The sequence below is a fragment of the Rhamphochromis longiceps genome, linkage group LG3 (assembly GCF_057381845.1).
Source record: "Rhamphochromis longiceps isolate RC_006_pf linkage group LG3, R_longiceps_female_GT1.1, whole genome shotgun sequence".
NCBI classification, from domain to species: Eukaryota; Metazoa; Chordata; class Actinopteri; order Cichliformes; family Cichlidae; genus Rhamphochromis; species Rhamphochromis longiceps.
In genome coordinates, this window is record NC_140559.1 from 20,454,356 (window position 1) to 20,473,317 (window position 18,962).

Below are 18,962 nucleotides of genomic sequence, written 5' to 3' on the forward strand. Positions count from 1 at the left end.
TTCTGGATGCGTTGCACGACGTTCATTGCCTGTCTTTGTCTTGACTTTGTGTGGATGTTTTTTCTTTATTGTGTGATGCAAAGTGTCGACCTTTGCTGCCATTTGCTTTGGAGCCGCTAGAGCTTTCGTATGTCGATCTGTCTGCTCGAATATCTGGCACATTTCAATTGCTTTGTTCAAAGTTAAGTCGCTGTCGCGCAGCAATTGCTTTCTCATGCTGTCGCTGTTTATGCCACAAACGAGTCTATCTCTGATGAGCTCGTCTTTAAGCTGGCCAAATTTACAACTGCCTGCCTTATTTTTTAAGTCACTCACATAAGACTCAATTGTTTCATCTGGCCGTTGGTTTCTGGTGTTAAACTTGTGCCTTTCCATTGTTATGTTTGTTTGGGGATTACAGAGTTCACGAAATTTGCGCTTTAGACATTCCGGGTCTTCTCTCGATTCTGCTTCGGTCACCAGTCGTCTGTGTTCTCCTTCCCCCGCGTGCACAGCGGGTGTATAAACGAATGCGCGCTCCCGCTCGATGGCTTCAGAGCCGGCTAGGTTTAGCAGGATGAACGCTCTGGTCCGAGCATCCTTATCGGAATGAGGCTATAAATATGTCGTATTCCTGCTCGAATATACGCCACTTCTCGGCGATGTTTCCACAAAACACCAATGGGTCTGGTCTACGGAATCCGTCTGACATGGTCGTTGACGTTTAATAGCCTCTTGCTACGATAGCCTAGCAACGCTAGCTGGTTACTTGCTTGCTTCGTCCGTAAAGTGCTGGGAAAACTTTAGTCTTACCACTCCGTCGGCAGTGCTGGAGTAGATGACCGAACCACAACTTCTGACACCATGTTTGTCGTTTAATAATGACTCAGGGTTCGTGAATATCATCGAGCATCATTTACTTCGAAACAAAGCAACCATTACACGTTAGTCATCACATCCCAGGGGGCGGGTCCCTCCTTCTCTTGCCCCCGTCTCACTGCGTGCATGTGCAGCATACTAATACGGATCAGGTATATTAAAGTAGCATTAATGAACAACATTGGTCAGATGTTCTACACGCGTCATGGACAAAAGTAAAACAGTATGTCGGATGTGCCACGCAATGCTCAATTACATGGGTGGAAACTACTGCGTTAGCGCAGTTTGCTCGTTAACGTGTTGACGCCGTCCAGCCCCACGCACGGGGCGATCCGCGGTAGCTCGTTAACGGAGATTTGCCGTGTTGTGGCGTTAACGTCATTTCAGATTAACGCTGACAGCACTAGTGGGAACACAACGAATATGACTGCACATTTACGCCGACATCATCCTAGTGCAAAGACAAGTGGAAGCAGACAAAAACAACAAGCACGCATGCTACAAACTTTACCCGAGTCATTTAGACAGCCGTTAGCACATGATTCTCCTTATGGGGACCTGATATGTTTAATATGCTGATGAGAATATAGCCCTGAAGAAGCGTATAGTATAGCTTTTATTTTGGAAAGAGCCATTTCTCTGTAATAAACTCTCTTTTCCAAAGATGAGTGATTTCTCGATCAGATTTATTTTTTATTACTTTATTGTTTCAGCAACATTAAATTTAAAAACTGTACTTTTGATTTAAAATATATATTTATAATTTTAATAAATGACAAATTAAAAATGCATGAACATTTTTTTGTATCGAAAAAATATCGAACCGTGACACCAAAGTATCAAACCGAACTATGAATTTTCTGTATCGTTGCACCCCTAATATATGTGTGTGTGTGTGTGTGTGTGTGTGTGTGTGTGTGTGTGTGTGTGTGTGTGTGTGTGTGTGTACTTCTTTTTTGAGTAAAAGGAGACGAGTCTGGTGGTGCAGCAGAGGAACAATTTCAGCCATTTGGACTCAGCTCAGCCACTACAGTGGAAACAATGTCTTCAACACAAAAGGTGAGAAAAGTATTAGAGTTTTCTGTTAAGAGCAGCTTCCATCCTGGGAACTTTGAATTTTTTATGAAATAAAAGATTTTCTCTGCTGATCAATATTTCCTAATGTCATTTTAATTATACCTCTCATTGTGTCACATTATTGTAATGTGACACCATCACCAGAAGGTGGTGGTAACACACCAACAAGGTGTTTGTTGACATGTTTGATTCCACCAATGGAGGGAGTTTCAGTTTGTTCCAGGACTGCATTTCACTCACTGCCTCTGTTTGTATCTCTGTCACTGCAGGACCAACATGGAGCAAGAAGTCAGCGCTCTCAGGAGGCTGACAAACGTCAAAGAAGAAAGGGAGAGAAATCCTACAGCTGTGATGAGTGTGGAAAGTCTTTTACCCAGGCTGGAAGTTTAAAAACTCACCAACTCATCCACAGTGGAGTTAAAGCATACAGCTGTGAGTTGTGTGGAAAGTCTTTTACCCAGGCTGGAGGCTTAAAAAGACACCAAGTCATCCACAGTGGAGTTAAACCTTACAGCTGTGACTTGTGTGGAAAATCTTTTGTGCAGGCTGGAAACTTAAAAAAACACAGAATCATCCACAGTGGATTTAAACCTTACAGCTGTGACTTGTGTGGAAAGTCTTTTGCCCGGGCTGAAAACTTAAAAACACACCAACGCATCCACAGTGGATTTAAACCTTACAGCTGTGACTTGTGTGGAAAATCTTTTCTGCAGGCTGGAAACTTAAAACTCCACAGAATCATCCACAGTGGATTTAAACCTTACAGCTGTGAGTTGTGTGGAAAGTCTTTTGCGCGGGCTCGAGGCTTAAAAATACACCAACTCATCCACAGTGGAGTTAAAGCGTACAGCTGTGACATGTGTGGAAAATCTTTTACCTGGGCTGGAGACTTAGAAAAACACCAACTCATCCACAGTGGAGTTAAACCTTACAGCTGTGACATGTGTGGAAAATCTTTTACCTGGGCTGAAGGCTTAAAAAAACACCAACTCATCCACAGTGGAGTTAAACCTTACAGCTGTGACTTGTGTGGTAAAGCTTTTGGTCAAAGTCGAAACTTACAGAAGCATCTAGTTACCCACTCTGGAATTAAGGCGTACAGCTGCGACTTTGGTGGAAAGACTTTCAGTGAAAAAAAGTACCGAAATATTCACCTACGCATTCACACCGGAAATGATCTTTCCTACTGTGATCAGTGTGGGAAACTGTTTACAACAGATGCACAACTACAAATACACATGTTTAGCCACACTGAGGAGAGACCTTATTAATGTGACCTGTGTGAGAAGACTTTTAAATCTCCACATTACCTGAAAAAACACCAACAGATCCACACCAGAAAGTAACTCTACAAGTGCAGTTACTGTGAGGAAGTATTGATTTTTTTATCTTGTCATTTTAACCTGATTGTTTGGAACAAGTCTGATCAGTAAACCTATGGAGGTATTCTGAATGAACTGTTTTGGAAAATGAAGAATCATTTTCGCTCGGTAAGCTGAGTGTTATAATGTAAACAGTAAAACGTAATTGGACATTGGCAGAGATCACTTACGCTGACATTGTTTAGAAGCAGAGCAACACAGATGGATCCAGTTCTCAACCCTGTCGTCACTGTGGTGGTGGGAAAACGTTTCTCTGTGACCTTTGTGGAAAAACTTCCAATCATCAACGGGACCTAAAACCACATCAACGTATCCACACTGGAGACAAAATGAACTACTGCAAAGAATGTGGGAGAGGCTTCCACACACCAAGTGCATTAAAAATACATGAACTATTCCACAGTGTGTTCAAAAAGCACATCTGTGACCAGTGTGGGTCATCCGTCACCACTCCACGTGAGCTTAAAGAACAAGAATAAGCAAATCCACACAGTAGAGACACCATACAAGTGCAGACACTGTGACAAAAGCTTCTCACAATCAGGTCATCGTAACAAACATGAACGTACACACATGGAAGTGAACTTCAGCTGTGACCAGTGTGACAAGAGCTTCAGGAATCTCAGTTCATACTCCGAACACAAACGATCTCACACTGTAAATAAACTGTTTCACTGTTACCAATGTGCAAAAACATTCACTTCATTATCTGCTCTGTGCAAACATCAGCCTGATCATGCAGGACTGAAATCACTGGATCACAATGAATCTGAAGAGAGAGAAAGATCCTCTTCTGGTTTCAGGCTCAGACTTAAAAACCTTGAGATCAGGCTCCACAGAGTTCAGATGGAATCTCCTGTAAAGAGTGTCAGCTGATGTCACACTTGGATCTGATGAGGTAGCTCTGATTTCTGGAGCTGCAGTGAATAATCCTGAATGTTACATTTAGGAAGCTGCATGTATAGATATGTATATCAAGTTTATGTTTTTTCCTTTGAGGGATTTTAATTCTCTAAAATGTTATCCCTGTTACATTTTAACCTTTGTTCCCTTAGGACACAGTAGTGTTTAGTAGTTGTACTATTAAAGTTATAGGAATGTCTTTTCTTTCTTTTTTTTTAACCAAACTGGTATTCTGTCAAAAATCAAATATGGATATGTAAATCATTTCTTTTATTTGAACTTTTTTAGCTTTTCCAACATTAACTTATTTTTTTATGTATTCATTGCATGTTTCACCTCAGTTAAATTTCAATCCTTCATTCATATTTAAACTTTTGCTGTGGAAAAATCTTCTCTTAAATCCTTTTCTCCCAAAACAAGCAAATATTTTCACAGCAGTTGCTCTTAAAACTTCCAAAATGAACTAAATCTGTCCACCAGCTTTGAAACAACACCTGCTGTGACTTTATGTCCAGAAAAAAGAAACTCAAGCTGAACTGGTTTTGGGCTGTATTTCCATGTAATACCTTTTTTTTTTTTTTTTTTTTTTTTTACCAGAAGATGGAGCACTGATGCTGTGTAACCTTTATTTAATTAGGCAAAGAACACAATATTCACAGTGGCAGCAAAGAACTGTTAAAAGTTAAAAACAGCAGCACACATCAGAACCATTTTAAAGATTACAGGTGACTACTTTTAGTTAATTCAAATCCTATTAAACATCTATTTTTGGCTCCTCCTTTCACTTTAGTGTATTTACTGTATCCTTGAAGTCCACCTTGTTTTTTTTTAATGAATTCATTTTGATCCACATGTTCTGCAGCTGTTTGCCTTTTGATTTGAAGTTTGCATTATGAAATCCTGATACTGTTAAAGCATCAGTTATAATTGATGAACTCTGTGTAAAGTTTATTAAACAGTTTGGTATGAAAAATAAAGAAATGGTCTCACAGCAAGTAGGTTGAGCCATGATTTCCGATTCAAACTAATTTAAATGTTTTTAGTGGTACATGTGGAGGTTTATCAGAGGAGGAGACTTGGCTGCTCTCGGCACGGTTCCTGCAGCTCATTAAAAACTCTGAAATGATCTTCAAGGAAAAGATGATTAATTTTTCTTAAAAACAAGATGTGGGCATGAAGTTTTAACATGAGTGTGTTTAAGATGCATTGTGATTAGCATCTCACACGTTCCAATAAAGCAGATGTTCCTGCATTGCAACAGTAGTTTGCAGATGTGGTCATCCCCCGATCATCTGCAAGACTCTCATGCAGCACCAATTTGAAACACAGCCTGGAAAGTGCGTTCATGGCCCTACAGGTTGCCTAAGCACAAGAGACAAATTGTGCAAAAGGAATTGGCTGAAATGGTGAAAATGCTGTTATCATAGGATGAAACGAGGATTTGTTCCTCAGTGTTTGGTCTCCTATGCTTACCTTTTCTCCAGATGATTTGTCACAATTGAGAGAGGCCGGTTGTCTTTAAGGTGCTTTCAGGTAATTAAGAAGTGAGTGCAGGGTTTGTACCATTCATCACGCTTCTGTTAGGTTTGTTTGAAGACTCGGGCATTTTTCAGCACCTCCTGTAGCGATAGCTGCGTCCTCACACTGCATATGCTGTTTGCCACCTGGATGATGTTGTCATTCATAGTGATACCACGGTGGAGCATGTGCAGTGGGTGGTCACAGTCCCTAAAGTGTGTGGTTGGATGGAGGGACGTACAGTATTTGGGTACAATTTGGGAGCTGGGTATGTGCATCCACACATGGATAAAACAGCAGCCATCGCATCCTGCCTGTGTCCCAACGCAAAAAAGAACATCCTGATAATAATGAATTACAATATTCCCGACAAGAAGAAATAAATGCATGAATGAGTTTTTCAGCATCACTCTGGGACAGGATATTTCTGATTTTCAAGATATTGCAGCAATGGAAGAAAGCAGTCATAAATATTTGCTTAATATTTCCATTAAAGGAGAAATCCTGGTCAAAATGACTCTAAGATTCCATATAGTGTTACTGGAGGCCAAGGTATTGCATCCAGAAAAGGATAAAATCCGTAGCTGTTGATAAAATTGGCACAGAGCTTCCCCCATGCATTACCAAAGATTCACATCAAACTCATTCTTGATTGCTTTAATGAACATTTTGTTATTGTCACAGTTTGATACTGATGATTTCTTGTGAACACTCCTTTAGTTTAAACCCAGTGACAGTATAAAGTTATTATGTTTGTTTTCATGTAAGTATCTACACTTATATTATCTATCTATACTTCGTCTGCATCCCTCGAGGCCCCATTTGAAGGCTGATTATGTCCCAACATAGGCCAGAATTCATAGCGCAGTGGTGGCTGTGGCTATTTTTTTCAAAAAAGAAAAAACCCCAGCAGATGGCTGAAGCGTGGTGGCCAAAGAATAAACTTTTAAAAGCAAGTATTAAATTTTAGATCACTTATATATCTGCAAAGAACGTTATAACATTACACATGGGTTTTTAATTATCGATTTATCGATTAAAATCGGTTCTGGCTTGGATAATGTGATATCGATTCAGAGGTCAGAGGGCCCGGTGGCGCCAGTGTCCGGCAGCCTCGCCTCTGTCAGTGCGCCCCAGGGCAGCTGTGGCTACAATGTAGCTTGCCATCGCCAGTGTGTGAATGTGTGTGTGAATGGGTGAATGACTGAATGTAGTGTGAAGCGCTTTGGGGTCCTTAGGGACTAGAAAAGCGCTATACAAATGCAGGCCATTTACCATTTACCATCGATTCATTAAAATCCTGAATTGATTTTTTAATACAAATTTATTTTGACCAAAATGCCAGAATTTCAGGATAAACCTCACAAAATTTCAACAAATAACAACAACCAAACAGCTGAAATAGTAAATGAGAGCAGGAACACGATTCTGCACAAAGACGTAAACACAAAGCGTGGAACAACCGACGGATCAGAATCAGCGAGATGTCGCCTTTCTCTCACGACAGCACGGACACGGTCGGGGCTGAAAGCCGACAGCTCGCTGATGTTTCGGTGGGTCCGTGCTTTGTGTTCATGCCCTTTGTCCACTAGATTCTGAAGCTGCAGGTTTTGTCTCTCTCCAAACAATATTGACTAAACCAGCAGCTAAAGAAGATCCAACCCTTCACATAAACATCGTCATGAACTTTTGCTGTTTTACTTCCACAACAATAAAATCACACTTCATGCACAGCTCTCTCCCTCTCTCTCGCTCTCTTTCTGTCTATGTGTACTTCAAGAACAGTTTCCCGTCAAAAAAATCTGTTTTCTGCATTATTCGCTTGTTTATTACGCACAAGTCTACCGTTGTTTGCAGCGCTGTCGGCCGCTGTTTTTTCCCTTTTACATAATTCTGAAAAGAAAGTCTCGTTTTTGCTGTTCAATAGGCTACTGAACAAATTCTTTTTAAAATTAAACTTTTTAAAATTATGCGAAATTTCAAAACACTTAGCTGTGTCTCTAATTAAACCTCTGTAACTTTGCTCTGCTTCACTTCAGCAGCATCAGCTGAGGTTCATATGTTGATTAATGGTTTTCTTTCATTTTCGATGTACTGCTGAATATTTTTATAAAATCCCAGGCCAGGAAAATCAACTTCGTGTTTTTTTGTGTTTTATCTTCAGCTACTTTGACACAAAGGCATCTGCTGTGATGCTCACACCTTTGATAGAGTCTAGCAAGTGTCAGCTTTTTTTATAGATATAAAAATATGGAAGTGTATTGATGCAGGACCTGAATGATGATATATGGAATGTGGAATATCTGTCCATGCAGACAATATTGATTTGTAACTTAAAATTTGTTATTTTAACTAATAATCTTGTCAGCATAAAGTTCTTTATTTGGAGCACAGATCTACAAGAAAGATAAGTTACTGAAACGTGCTTGTGCTTAAATTCCATATCACTCTTTGGCAATATTGTGAGTAATGTTAAACTTAAAGATCATCTCTGCCTCCTGATCTGTTTCCTGCTGCCTGCCACTGAAGGCAGTGGGGAGAGGTAACAATTAGGCAGTGCATTTACCGTGGCATATAATGTCATCTTTTCTCATTACACTCCACTTTGACCAGCAGGTTTGTGACAGTTGGCTTAACATACTGAGCCAAGGAATCTAAATATACATTTGGCATCTCAGTGGGGCTACCAAAAATCATCACCTCAGTCTTTTTATCATTGAATTTTAAAAAGTTAAGAGACATCCAAGCCTTAATGTCATCAAGACACTGAAGTAATGGTTGTAAGGAATATGTGCCTTTTTTCTGTGGAGGGACATATATCTGACAGTCATCAGCATAGAAGTGAAATGCAATGCTGTGTTTTCTCAGTATAGATCCAAGAGAGAGCAGATACAAAGAAAAGAGGAAGGGGCCTAGAACTGAGCTCTGTGGGACACCACACAAGAGAGGAGCGGAGGACGACACATGGTCACAGAGACTGACACAAAATGTTTGCCCCGCCAAGTAGGACCTGAACCACTCAAGTGCCCACCCAGTGCTCCAAATGACAGAGTAAAATGCATGATCCACTGTATCAAATGCAACTGTCAAATCTAAAAGTACAAGAACAACACAGTCCCCAGCATCAGTGGCTAAAAATATGTCATTAAAAACTTGTAAAATGGCTGATTCAGTGCTATGAAAGGGTTTAAAACCAAATTGGAAAACGTGTAAAACATTTTGCTTTTTCAGGAAGGTCATTCATTGACTGTCAACTCTCTTTTCAAGAATTTTGGAAAGAAAAGGTAGTTAGAAGAAAGGCCTGTAATTTGCAAGAATCGTAAGATCAAGAACAGGTTTTTTTAAACAGGTGTTTGACTACAGTATGTAAAAAATTTTGGGGGCTACATCTGACAATGTGCTCAGCTCGACGGCACTCGTGTCTGACAGCTCGGGTCGTGTCGTTCAGCCAGGGCTCAGATTTAGTTTTAGAATGGCTGGATTTTAATTAAGCCATGTGCAAAGCAGTCCAAAGCAGTCTGGCAGGTGGAATAAAATCATGAGCTTAGTTCTGGCTGCATTAAAAATCTGGGATTTTGCAGTTCTGGTTAAAACTGTTGAAAACTGCTCAGCAAGGGAGGAGTTAAAAACTCGACAGCGCCGAGCAGCAGCGTGAGGTTTAACTGAGGTACAGGCAAGAGGAACTTCAAACATCACAGGACTGTGGTCAGAAAACACAGCATCACAAATCTCTACATTAAAAACAAAACAAAAAACCCAAAACAAAACATGAGATAAAACAAGATCAAGTGTGTGTCCACATTCATGTGTGGGACAGGTCACACATTGCACAACATTAAAAGAATCAATAAGGCCTTAAAAGCCCTTTGCAATGGGCATATCAGGACAACACACATGAATATCAAAACCCCCAACAATAGAAACACAATCATATTTTGGCATGTATTCAGCCAAGATGTCAGCAAAGTCCTTCACATAGTACTTATTGTATTATATATTTAATTTTATATGTTATAGAAGTGACAGATTTGTAAAGTGAGGCAAATTATGAAAACAAACAGTCACGAACCTTTCCCCGAACGTTGCGATGGGAGAGCCAGGCTCTTCTGGGAGCCGGTGTTCTGGGAAATTCTCCTACCCCGTAAACCGTCCTACCCGTTGTTCCTGAGCATGTGCGCGCATGCACACAACACAAAAAGGGAAGCTAAGCGCATCCGGCTGTGATTTCACGCTACTCCATTGTCATATTTGCAGGAGAATAGGTAAGTAGTAAGTACTAGTACTTTTTATTGACGTTGATACTTGATTTTTTAAGCCTTTGTGATTGTTTGTCAATATTAAAGTGAAGTTGCTATCTGCTTTCTGCACAAACCTGTCGAATTTGCAGATTCGGTGAAGTCTGCTGTCAAGTTACTGGACACGTGGTATTTGCACAACACTTTTGAGTCCGCAGCTTCGGTGTTTTAAGGCTTTTTCAGTAATCTCGTTATTTAATAAGTTTAATTATTTGCATTGTCAACTGCACATATTGAAGCTCATAAGAAAATGTTTACTGACATTCGTAGATATGGAGAAGAAGTGGGAAGAGATTTACGCGTTCATTTCTGCGGGCTCCTACCCTTCAGGATATGACAAGGCTCAGAGGCAAAACCTCAGAAGATATGCCTCAAAATTCAAACAAAAGGGTCAGTAATTTATTGTTAATACTAACAACTCATATATGTGGTTTTTTTTTTTTTTTTTTTTTTTTTTGGCCTGTCCCGTTTGGCTCTTTTGCCATCAGAATTGTTGTCTAAAGGCAAAGAAAGATGCCCAACGGAATTACTTTACCAAACTGACCATCCCAGCCTTGCCGTAATGGTCCATTTGATTCACCTTTTATTGTTTATTTTATTTTCACTTACTGAATACGGGACAGACTTGACTGGGGGAAAGAAGGGGAGAAAGAAAGAGGGAAAGAGAAACAGCTGAGAAGAGGGACGGGGGAGAAGGGCAAAAGACAAAAACCAACAAAACGGGCAGAGAAAAAAAAATGCATATATCAATCACCTGGATCACCTACTGAGAAAGAAAAAAGAAAGCAAGCAGAAGAGAACAAGAGTAATAGAATAAACAACATCACAATGATATATGGGAATATGACAGTAAATACTAAATGTTAAACATTATTGTGCAGCACATAAGATCAACAGAACACAGTGTGCTTTGAGGTAGGAGCCAAAAAGGGTGTAGTTTGTGGGTGTGATCACCTGTGTGTACACCTGTGAGCATGGACGCGCTTGTTTTTTGTTTTTTTAAAAGGTTCCTTCATGTAATAATCTGCTAGAGGGTGTGGGGGGGCCACAGCCCCGTCCTCCAGGGCTTGAAGCAGGTGTGGAGGAGATCAAAACTCCAGACATCCAGAGGCCCCCAGAACACAAGAGACCAAGGAAGACCAACAGAGGGGCAGCTGCGCCACTGTCCCGGAAAGAGCTGAGGAGAGTCCCAGATGAGGGCTCACTCAGCAGCCGCGGAGCAGAAGCCAGGGGGAGTTGCAGTGACGCGCCCGTGAGCTCCGCCGGCAGCCAGCTGCGCCTGAGTGACCGAGCCCCAGGCCGAGAGGCCGGGGGCACCCCACCTCCGAAGTGGCCCGAGCGAGCCCCAGGCTCCAGGCCCCGATAAGCGGCCGCCAAGGAGTGAGCCGGTGTGTACCTGGACGCCCATCCCCGGACACAAAGAACCACCAACGCACCGATGTCTGAGGGGGTCCGCCACTGGCAGGGGAAGTGGTGGTAGGGGGAGATAGGCCTCCAAACCTTGGAGGGCCTGAGATGTCCCCAGAGAGGTGGCGCCTGACACCCAACCTGACATATAGACACAGACATACAGGCACACACAGATACAAACATCCATTCCCACCCTCATGCTCTCATGTGCACTTACTCCACACTCAACCAACGTGGAGACAGACATAAAGAGACGTTGTACACACGATCACACTCCCCAAGCGTACTCTACAAACCGGGTCTAGGTGCCCCCGCCCCTGGAGGGGGGAACTGCACCCAGACCCAGGTGGTGTTACCCTTTTCCCTGCGGTGGGGGGAGGCAGACCGCCCCGACTCCGCAGCAGCAGGAAGGCTCCACACTCCAGACCGCAGTCGGACGGCCAACTCCTCCTCCTAGCCCCCCCGCTCCAGCAGGCCGCAGAGAACGGGGGTGAGAGAAGACTCCAAACCTCCCTCCACCCGCTCATTGTAATGTTGATGCATGTGTGTTCTAAGGTGCATTTAAAACCCAGGAGGGCATGGAGCTACCTGCCAGAGAGCAGCAGGTAAGCGCATGGTCCCTCCTGCTAGCCCTCAATGTCTACGTGTATTTAAAATTGAGAGGTGGGCAACGATGCCAGGGGTGAGGTGTACACCCTGATGGTACTTTGGACTCCGTGTATCGTGCCCACCCCCAAGATCCTATATGTATGTGTAATGAGAGTGTGAGTAATGTGAATGTCTAAGTTGTGGGATAAAATTGAGGCAGAGGCAGCCAGAAGGGGACAGAGGGGGGGGTAGCCTCCTCTGCACCCTGGTGACATACCCCTACTCCAAGGCCCTGCATGTGTGGGTGGTTGTGGTGGAGCGGGAAGAGGGAGGCAGCTGGAGATGGGGAGGGAAGGAAGGGAGGGGCAAGTGACCCCTCCCTGGGGCCAGCTCCCCCGCTGACCCCAGTAGGCACCCCCATACTCCGCGACCCGCCAGGGAAAGGGGGCCCAGGCCCATCCGGACCGGGCCCAGTGCAGCAGCGCCGCCCGGCCCCACAGAGCCCGGGACAGTCCACCCAACCCCACCACAGAGAAAACTGCACCCACCCCACCATCCACTCATCTTCCAGACTACATAAGACAATAAACACCCAGGCTGAGATCTTCCTCCACCTCTCCTGTATCTCCCCCTCCTGCAGAGGGAGCTCCTGAGGAGAGGAAAGCTCCTGCAAGATGTGACAATCTCCCCCACCAGTTGAAGAGCCCCCCAGGTGGCTCGAAGCACCGGCGGCACCCTGCTCCAGGGCTGGGCCCCCATGCACCCACCCGCCCACAACCCCGGCAACACACCAACCAGGACCCAAGCCCCCGAGGCCCGGTCCGGGTCCCAGCCCAGAGACGGAGCGCCCCCAGAACCTCACGCCCATCCCGGACCCACCCAGGGCCAGCCAGGCTACCAGGTCAGTAACCCACGTCCGTCAGCACAGACCCTCCCCTAGCCCCGCTGCACGCAGCCGTGAGGAAACAGTCACCGGAGAGCCAACAGAGCCCCTAACCGGACATGACCGCTACCCCGGGTTGAGCCCCCCAAGGAAGATGCCTCCGGGGAACCCCCCGACGCCCTAAGCCTGTCCCTACCCCCACACCAATCACAACAGTGAAGGCGGGACCAAACTATGACCCCCCACCCCCACTAGGTGATGGAGCTGATCAAAGGAGCCCAGAGCAATTGATCTGATGTGGTGGCAGAGGCTGTATCAAGACTAATGTAATCTAATAGATCATTTCTATATTGCTTAGAATTAAGATTATTTTTATTTTTCCAGTTCATGAGGACTGTTTTCTTGGCTATGCATAGGGCAGTGAAAACCATATGGGCGATATTCTTTTCTGAAGTGACATAATCTAAGCTGCCCAACAAACACACTAAGGGGGAAGTTGGAATGTTACATTTCAGACACTTCGATAAGTCTTCACATATCTCGCGCCAAAACTTCTGAACTGGTGGACAGAACCAAAAAGCGTGGATATAATTGTCCGGTGAATTGGTTTGGCAGTGTGAGCAGTTGTTGGTAGACGTAAAGCCCATCTTGAACATCCGATGACCTGTATAGTGTACTCTATGTAATATTTTGTATTGAATTAATTGAAGACTGGGATTTCTAATTAGATGAAAGGTTTTTAAGCAAGTCTGAGACCAGAAGTGTAGGTCTAAGTTAACTGATAAATCCGCTTCCCATTTTGCAATAGGAAGTGATATTGATTCATCTGTTTTAGAAAGCATTCTGTATATTTTGGATAGTAATTTGGGGGGTTTAAGAGTAAGAAATTGAACCACACTTGGTGGTGTTTGTAGTTCAACTTGACCCGGTTTAAATTTCTTTTTTACTATGGATTTAATTTGTTGATATTCTAAAAATCTTTTCTTGTTGATCCCATATTGTGTAACTAGTCCGTCAAATGAAATAAATTCTGTTCCTTCTAGTATATGTTCTAAATATTTGATTCCTTTATCACTCCAATCTGAAAAGTTTATCATATTATTGTTTTGTAATATGTCAGGGTTGTTCCAGATAGGTGTACGTTTGCATGGGATTAATGAAGACGCTGTCAATTTTAGAAACTCCCACCATGCTGTCAGAGAAGAGCTGATGTTGATGCTTTTAAAGCATTCATGTCGTTGGATGTTTGAGCTGATAAATGGTAGGTCTGAGATCTCTAGATTATTGCAGAGTGCTTGTTCTACATCTAGCCAAGGTTCATCTAAGAGGGTGTGTTTTAGCCATCCTGAGATAAACTGAAGCCTGTTGGCTAAGAAGTAGTGCTGAAAGTTAGGCAGTTCTAATCCTCCTCTATCCTTGGTCTTTTGTAGTGTTTTTAAGCTTATACGTGGGGGTTTATTTTTCCAAAGGAATTTGGACATACATGAATCTAGAGATCTGAACCAATCTTGTGGCGGTTTAGTTGGGATCATTGAGAATAAATAATTTATTTTTGGTAAGACCATCATTTTTATAGCGGCAACCCTTCCCATGAGTGATATGGGTAGACATTTCCATCTAGCCAGATCATCTTCTACCTTCTTTAAAAGTGGGATATGGTTTAATTTAGTTAGATCTGCAAGCTTGGGAGAAACATTAATACCTAAATATTTTATATTTCCCGATTGCAGTGGTGTAGAAGAGGAATTATGGAAGGAGCAATTAATCGGTAGGACTGTAGATTTTGACCAGTTAATTGAGTAATCTGATATTCTTGCAAAAGAGTTTATCAATTCAATCACCCCAGAGATATTGGTTTGTGAATTTTGGAGAAAGAGTAACACATCATCCGCATAAAGGCTGATTTTATGTTCCACGTTCTTGCATTTTATGCCCTTAATTACTGAATTCTGTCTAATTGCTGCTGCTAGTGGTTCAATAAAAATTGCAAATAGTGAAGGGGAGAGTGGGCATCCCTGCCTGGTGCCCCTCAAGAGACAGAAGCTGGAGGATGTCTGGTCATTTGTTCTAACACAAGCTGTTGGGGAATTATATAATATTTTTAACCAGTTTATGAAAGAGGATCCAAAACCAAATTTGTGTAAAGTTGCAAATAGAAATTTCCAGTTAACTCTGTCAAATGCTTTTTCTGCGTCTAAAGAGAATATTGTAGTTTCTAGGTTTTTACTGTATGAGTAGTCTATCAAATTAAGTAATCTACGTGTATTTGTTGATGAGTGCCTACCTTTTATGAAACCAGTTTGGTCAGGATGAATTAAGAGGGGGGTTATTTTCTCCAGTCTCTTTGAGAGAGCTTTGCAGATTATTTTAAGGTCTACATTTATAAGGGATATTGGACGATAGCTTGAGGGATATACAGGGTCTTTGCCTGGTTTTAGCAGGAGATTAATGTTTGCAGAATTCATATTTGATGGAAGTCTGCCCTTTTCTTTAATTTCCAACAACGTTCTGTAGAAAACTGGTGCTAGAATCGACCAGAATTCTTTGTAGAATTCTGCAGGAAAGCCATCTGGACCTGGAGCCTTATTATTGTGCATACTTATCAGGGCTTCCTGGAGTTCACCTGGTGTCAGTGGTGAATCCAGTGCCATTGCTTGAGTGTCCAATAATTTTGGAAGAGTTATGTTGTCCAAAAACTGATCAATTTCTTTTTTAGATGGGTTTATTTGTGGTGAATACAACGTTTTATAGAAATCCCTGAAAATGTTGTTTATTTGTATCGGTTCATATAATGTGTTCCCAGATGAATCTTGAACAGCACATATAGTTGTTTTTTCTTTATTTATTTTTAGCTGGTTTGCTAGAAATTGACCGGATTTATTACCATGTTCATAATTTTGTAGGCGTAGTCTTTGTACTAAGAATTTTGTTTTTTTATCAATTATCTCATTTAATTCTAGTTTTGTTTTGCGTATTTTGTTCAATGTTTCCTGATCTTGGTGGGACGCGTAGGCTTCTTCTAGTGATTTGATGTTTTTTTCTAATTCCTGAATATTTTTGTTTTCTTTTTTCTTTTTATGTGATGAGAAAGAAATTATTTTACCTCTCATCACAGCTTTCCCTGCTTCCCATAGAACAGAAGCTGATGTTTCGGGAGTGTCATTATAGTTCAAATATGCAGTCCACTCTTTTTTAAAATATTTAATAAAGTCTTCATCTTTAAGTAGTGATATATTAAATCTCCAGTTTTTTCTTGGCGTAGTATTATTCTTGTGCATTAGTGTTAAAGATACAGGACCATGATCGCTGACAGCTATAGGGTGAATCTCAGTGTCTGAAATGTCGTTCAGCAGTGAGCTGCTGACCAAAAAATAATCCAGACGAGAGTAGGAGTGATGGACATGTGAGAAAAAAGTATATTCCTTACTGGTGGGGTGAAGAGAGCGCCATGCATCGCAAAGACCAAAGTCGCTCATATATTGTTTGATTATATTTGTGGACTGCCAATTACGCTGAGTTCCCGATGTATTGAGCCTATCCATGTCTTCATTTAGTCCAAGGTTGAGGTCACCTCCAAGAACAAGTGTGCCATCTAAGTGTTCAGAGAGTGCACTGAAAAAACCGTGAAAGAATGAGGGATCATCAACATTTGGACCATATACACTTGCAATACATAGCTTTTTATCACGTATAGATAGTTTAATGATTAAGAATCTGCCCTCTGGATCTATAACTGTATCGAGTACTGTGAAATTAATATTTTTATGTATTAAAATTGCTGCTCCCCTTTGTCTAGAATTATAACAAGCTGAGAACACATTAGGAAACTCAGGTGTTTTAAGTTCATTCGAACCTCTAAGAGGTCTGTGGGTCTCTTGTAATAGGACAACATCTGCCTGTAGTTTTTTGAGTTGGTTAAATATTTTTAACCTCTTTTCTCTGGAGCCAGCTCCATTTATATTCCATGTAATGAACCTCAGTGTACCCATAGATGTTTGTGTATAACTAGGGATGTATGCTGTGTGCGTCGCTTAGACAGGTGGAGAGAATACGTCACTTGTTCATAAATAAAGAGAAGGAGAGAGAGAAAAAATGTGTGGCGAGATGCTCCCTGAGTCTGACTTTGTGTATGCATAGTTACTAATATGAGTAGGCTTGGCTTAAGTGTGTGTGTATCTTATATGACTGTGTGCGCTGTCTGACTGATGTAAATGTGCTGCCGTTGAGCGCATGGTGCGTATGTGTCGAAATAAAGGATGTTTGTGGATGAGTGTCGAAGCAGGTGATCGAGGCAGTGAAAGGAATAAAGAAAGAAACCAAGGACAGGGGTGAGCAGCATAAAACCAAGAGGGGGAAAAGAGAGGAGGAAGAAAAAAAAAAACGAGAAGAAAAAAAAAAACAGAAACAAAACGTAAACATTCCAATTAAATCACTGACGGAGAGTGACGGTGTTAATTCTGCTATGAAATCACACTTTAAGATGCGATTTGATACTGGTAAGTTAAACAGATGTTAATGCAAGTTAGTGTGAGTGGATAGGGAAAGGGTGCAGCTGATTCTTATCTGGTGTGAGGTTAATACAGCCACGGAGTGATGTTGGGGTCGCGGTGGAGCTGTCCGTCCACGTACAGCCGGTCCACAGCGATGACAGCGCGGGAGCCCTTCTGGATGAAGCCGCGTCGGATTGGGAAGAGGACCCTGCGTCGTTCCAAGATCTCTTTGGGGAACTGGTCGTTCACGCTGAAGTCCGTTCCTTTTAATTCCCTGCCGCGGCTTTTCACATGTTGCTTTTGTTTGAAGTGGCCGAATTTGGCCACGATAGGACGTGGTCTCCCGGCCGTAGCCCGAATGGGGCCGAGGCGATGTACCCGATCGAAGACGATGTTCTTCACAGTGTCCTCCGGCAGCTTCAGGTGGGTTTTGATGAAGCTTTTTACCGTGGTCTCCGCGTCCTCTCCAGCGGCTTCTGGAATACCAGAAAATACCAGATTATCACGCATGCTACGAGCTTGTAGATCGATAACTGTTTCTTTTATTTTTTTATTTTCTCTATTGAGCTGGGTAACATTATCTGTGAGACATTTCACCGACTCCCTTAGCGTGGCATTTTCAGCAGCAAGCGTTTCCACCTGCTGCTGGCTGTACTCCAGGGATTCTCACAAGCATTTAAATTCTCGGTGAAGAATCTCCACCAAGGACAGCCTTGCGTCGAAACTGGACAATCGCTTGTTGATTGACTCCAATATGTCGGCAATATCTTTGCCGGCTGGCGATGTTGAGCCGGGGGAATCTGCCGGGCGTTGTCTTTTCGACGACGGCGTCTCAGCTTTGGCCGGGGAAGCTGCACACGGGGTCTTCTTCATCACGAGATCCTGAAAGCACTGATCGATGTAATCTTGGAGAGTCTCTAAACTCTCCTCGTTGTTCTCCAGGGTGAGGGGGATTATTTAGACAAATAGTGTTAGTTATAAGACAATTGATAAGTGTATTTGGTAATGCTGAAGCTTAAATGAATTTGTTCAAATCTAAACTACCATTTGCTTTAATTTTCCGCCAAAATCTCCGGCGTCTGACGTCAGTTACAACATGAGTCGCTTACCTTGTCCGTCACTTCCGTCACTTACTCACCTGCTCCGTCACTTCTCCTGCTCCGTCACTTCTCCTGCCTCTCCGTCACTTCTCCTGCCTCCTCATATATGTGGTTAAATTAATTTCTAAATATATATTGTTTTACTGCAGATGGAGAACTCTTTGTTGGAACCAGAAGAGTAGTAAAAACCATGGATGGTGCCAGGAAGATATTTCATGAGTTTCATTCATCTCCAATTGGAGGACACACTGGCACACACAAAACGCTAAATGCAGTGTGTTCCAGATTTTACTGGTTTGGTATGACAGTTGACATTAAAACATGGGTATGTATTAACTGTTTGTACTGTTGTTAAATAGTGTTTAAAATAAGCAATTTTTTTTATATCAGTTAAAAGAGAAACTGTACACTTGCAAAATATAAATAAATATGGTTAATTAGTGATATTACAGTAATAA

The 18,962-nt window shown here is 42.3% G+C and overlaps 1 protein-coding gene across 3 annotated transcripts in view; it reads left to right on the forward strand.

Moving 5' to 3' along the window:
- The window catches only part of LOC146673353 (uncharacterized), a 41,139-nt gene that overhangs the window by 10,528 nt on the left and 11,649 nt on the right, over positions 1-18,962 (forward strand). The window contains exons 2-3 of one of the 3 annotated variants that reach the window (XM_085390066.1): positions 1,826-1,917; positions 2,205-4,873. The exons of the other annotated variants lie outside the window; for them this stretch is intronic. Of the exons in view, the coding sequence (XP_085246192.1) occupies positions 1,900-1,917; positions 2,205-3,206 (1,020 nt within the window). The 5' untranslated portion in view covers positions 1,826-1,899 and the 3' untranslated portion in view covers positions 3,207-4,873. Of the gene's footprint in view, positions 1-1,825; positions 1,918-2,204; positions 4,874-18,962 lie in introns of those variants that run through there. 3 annotated transcript variants of the gene reach the window in all.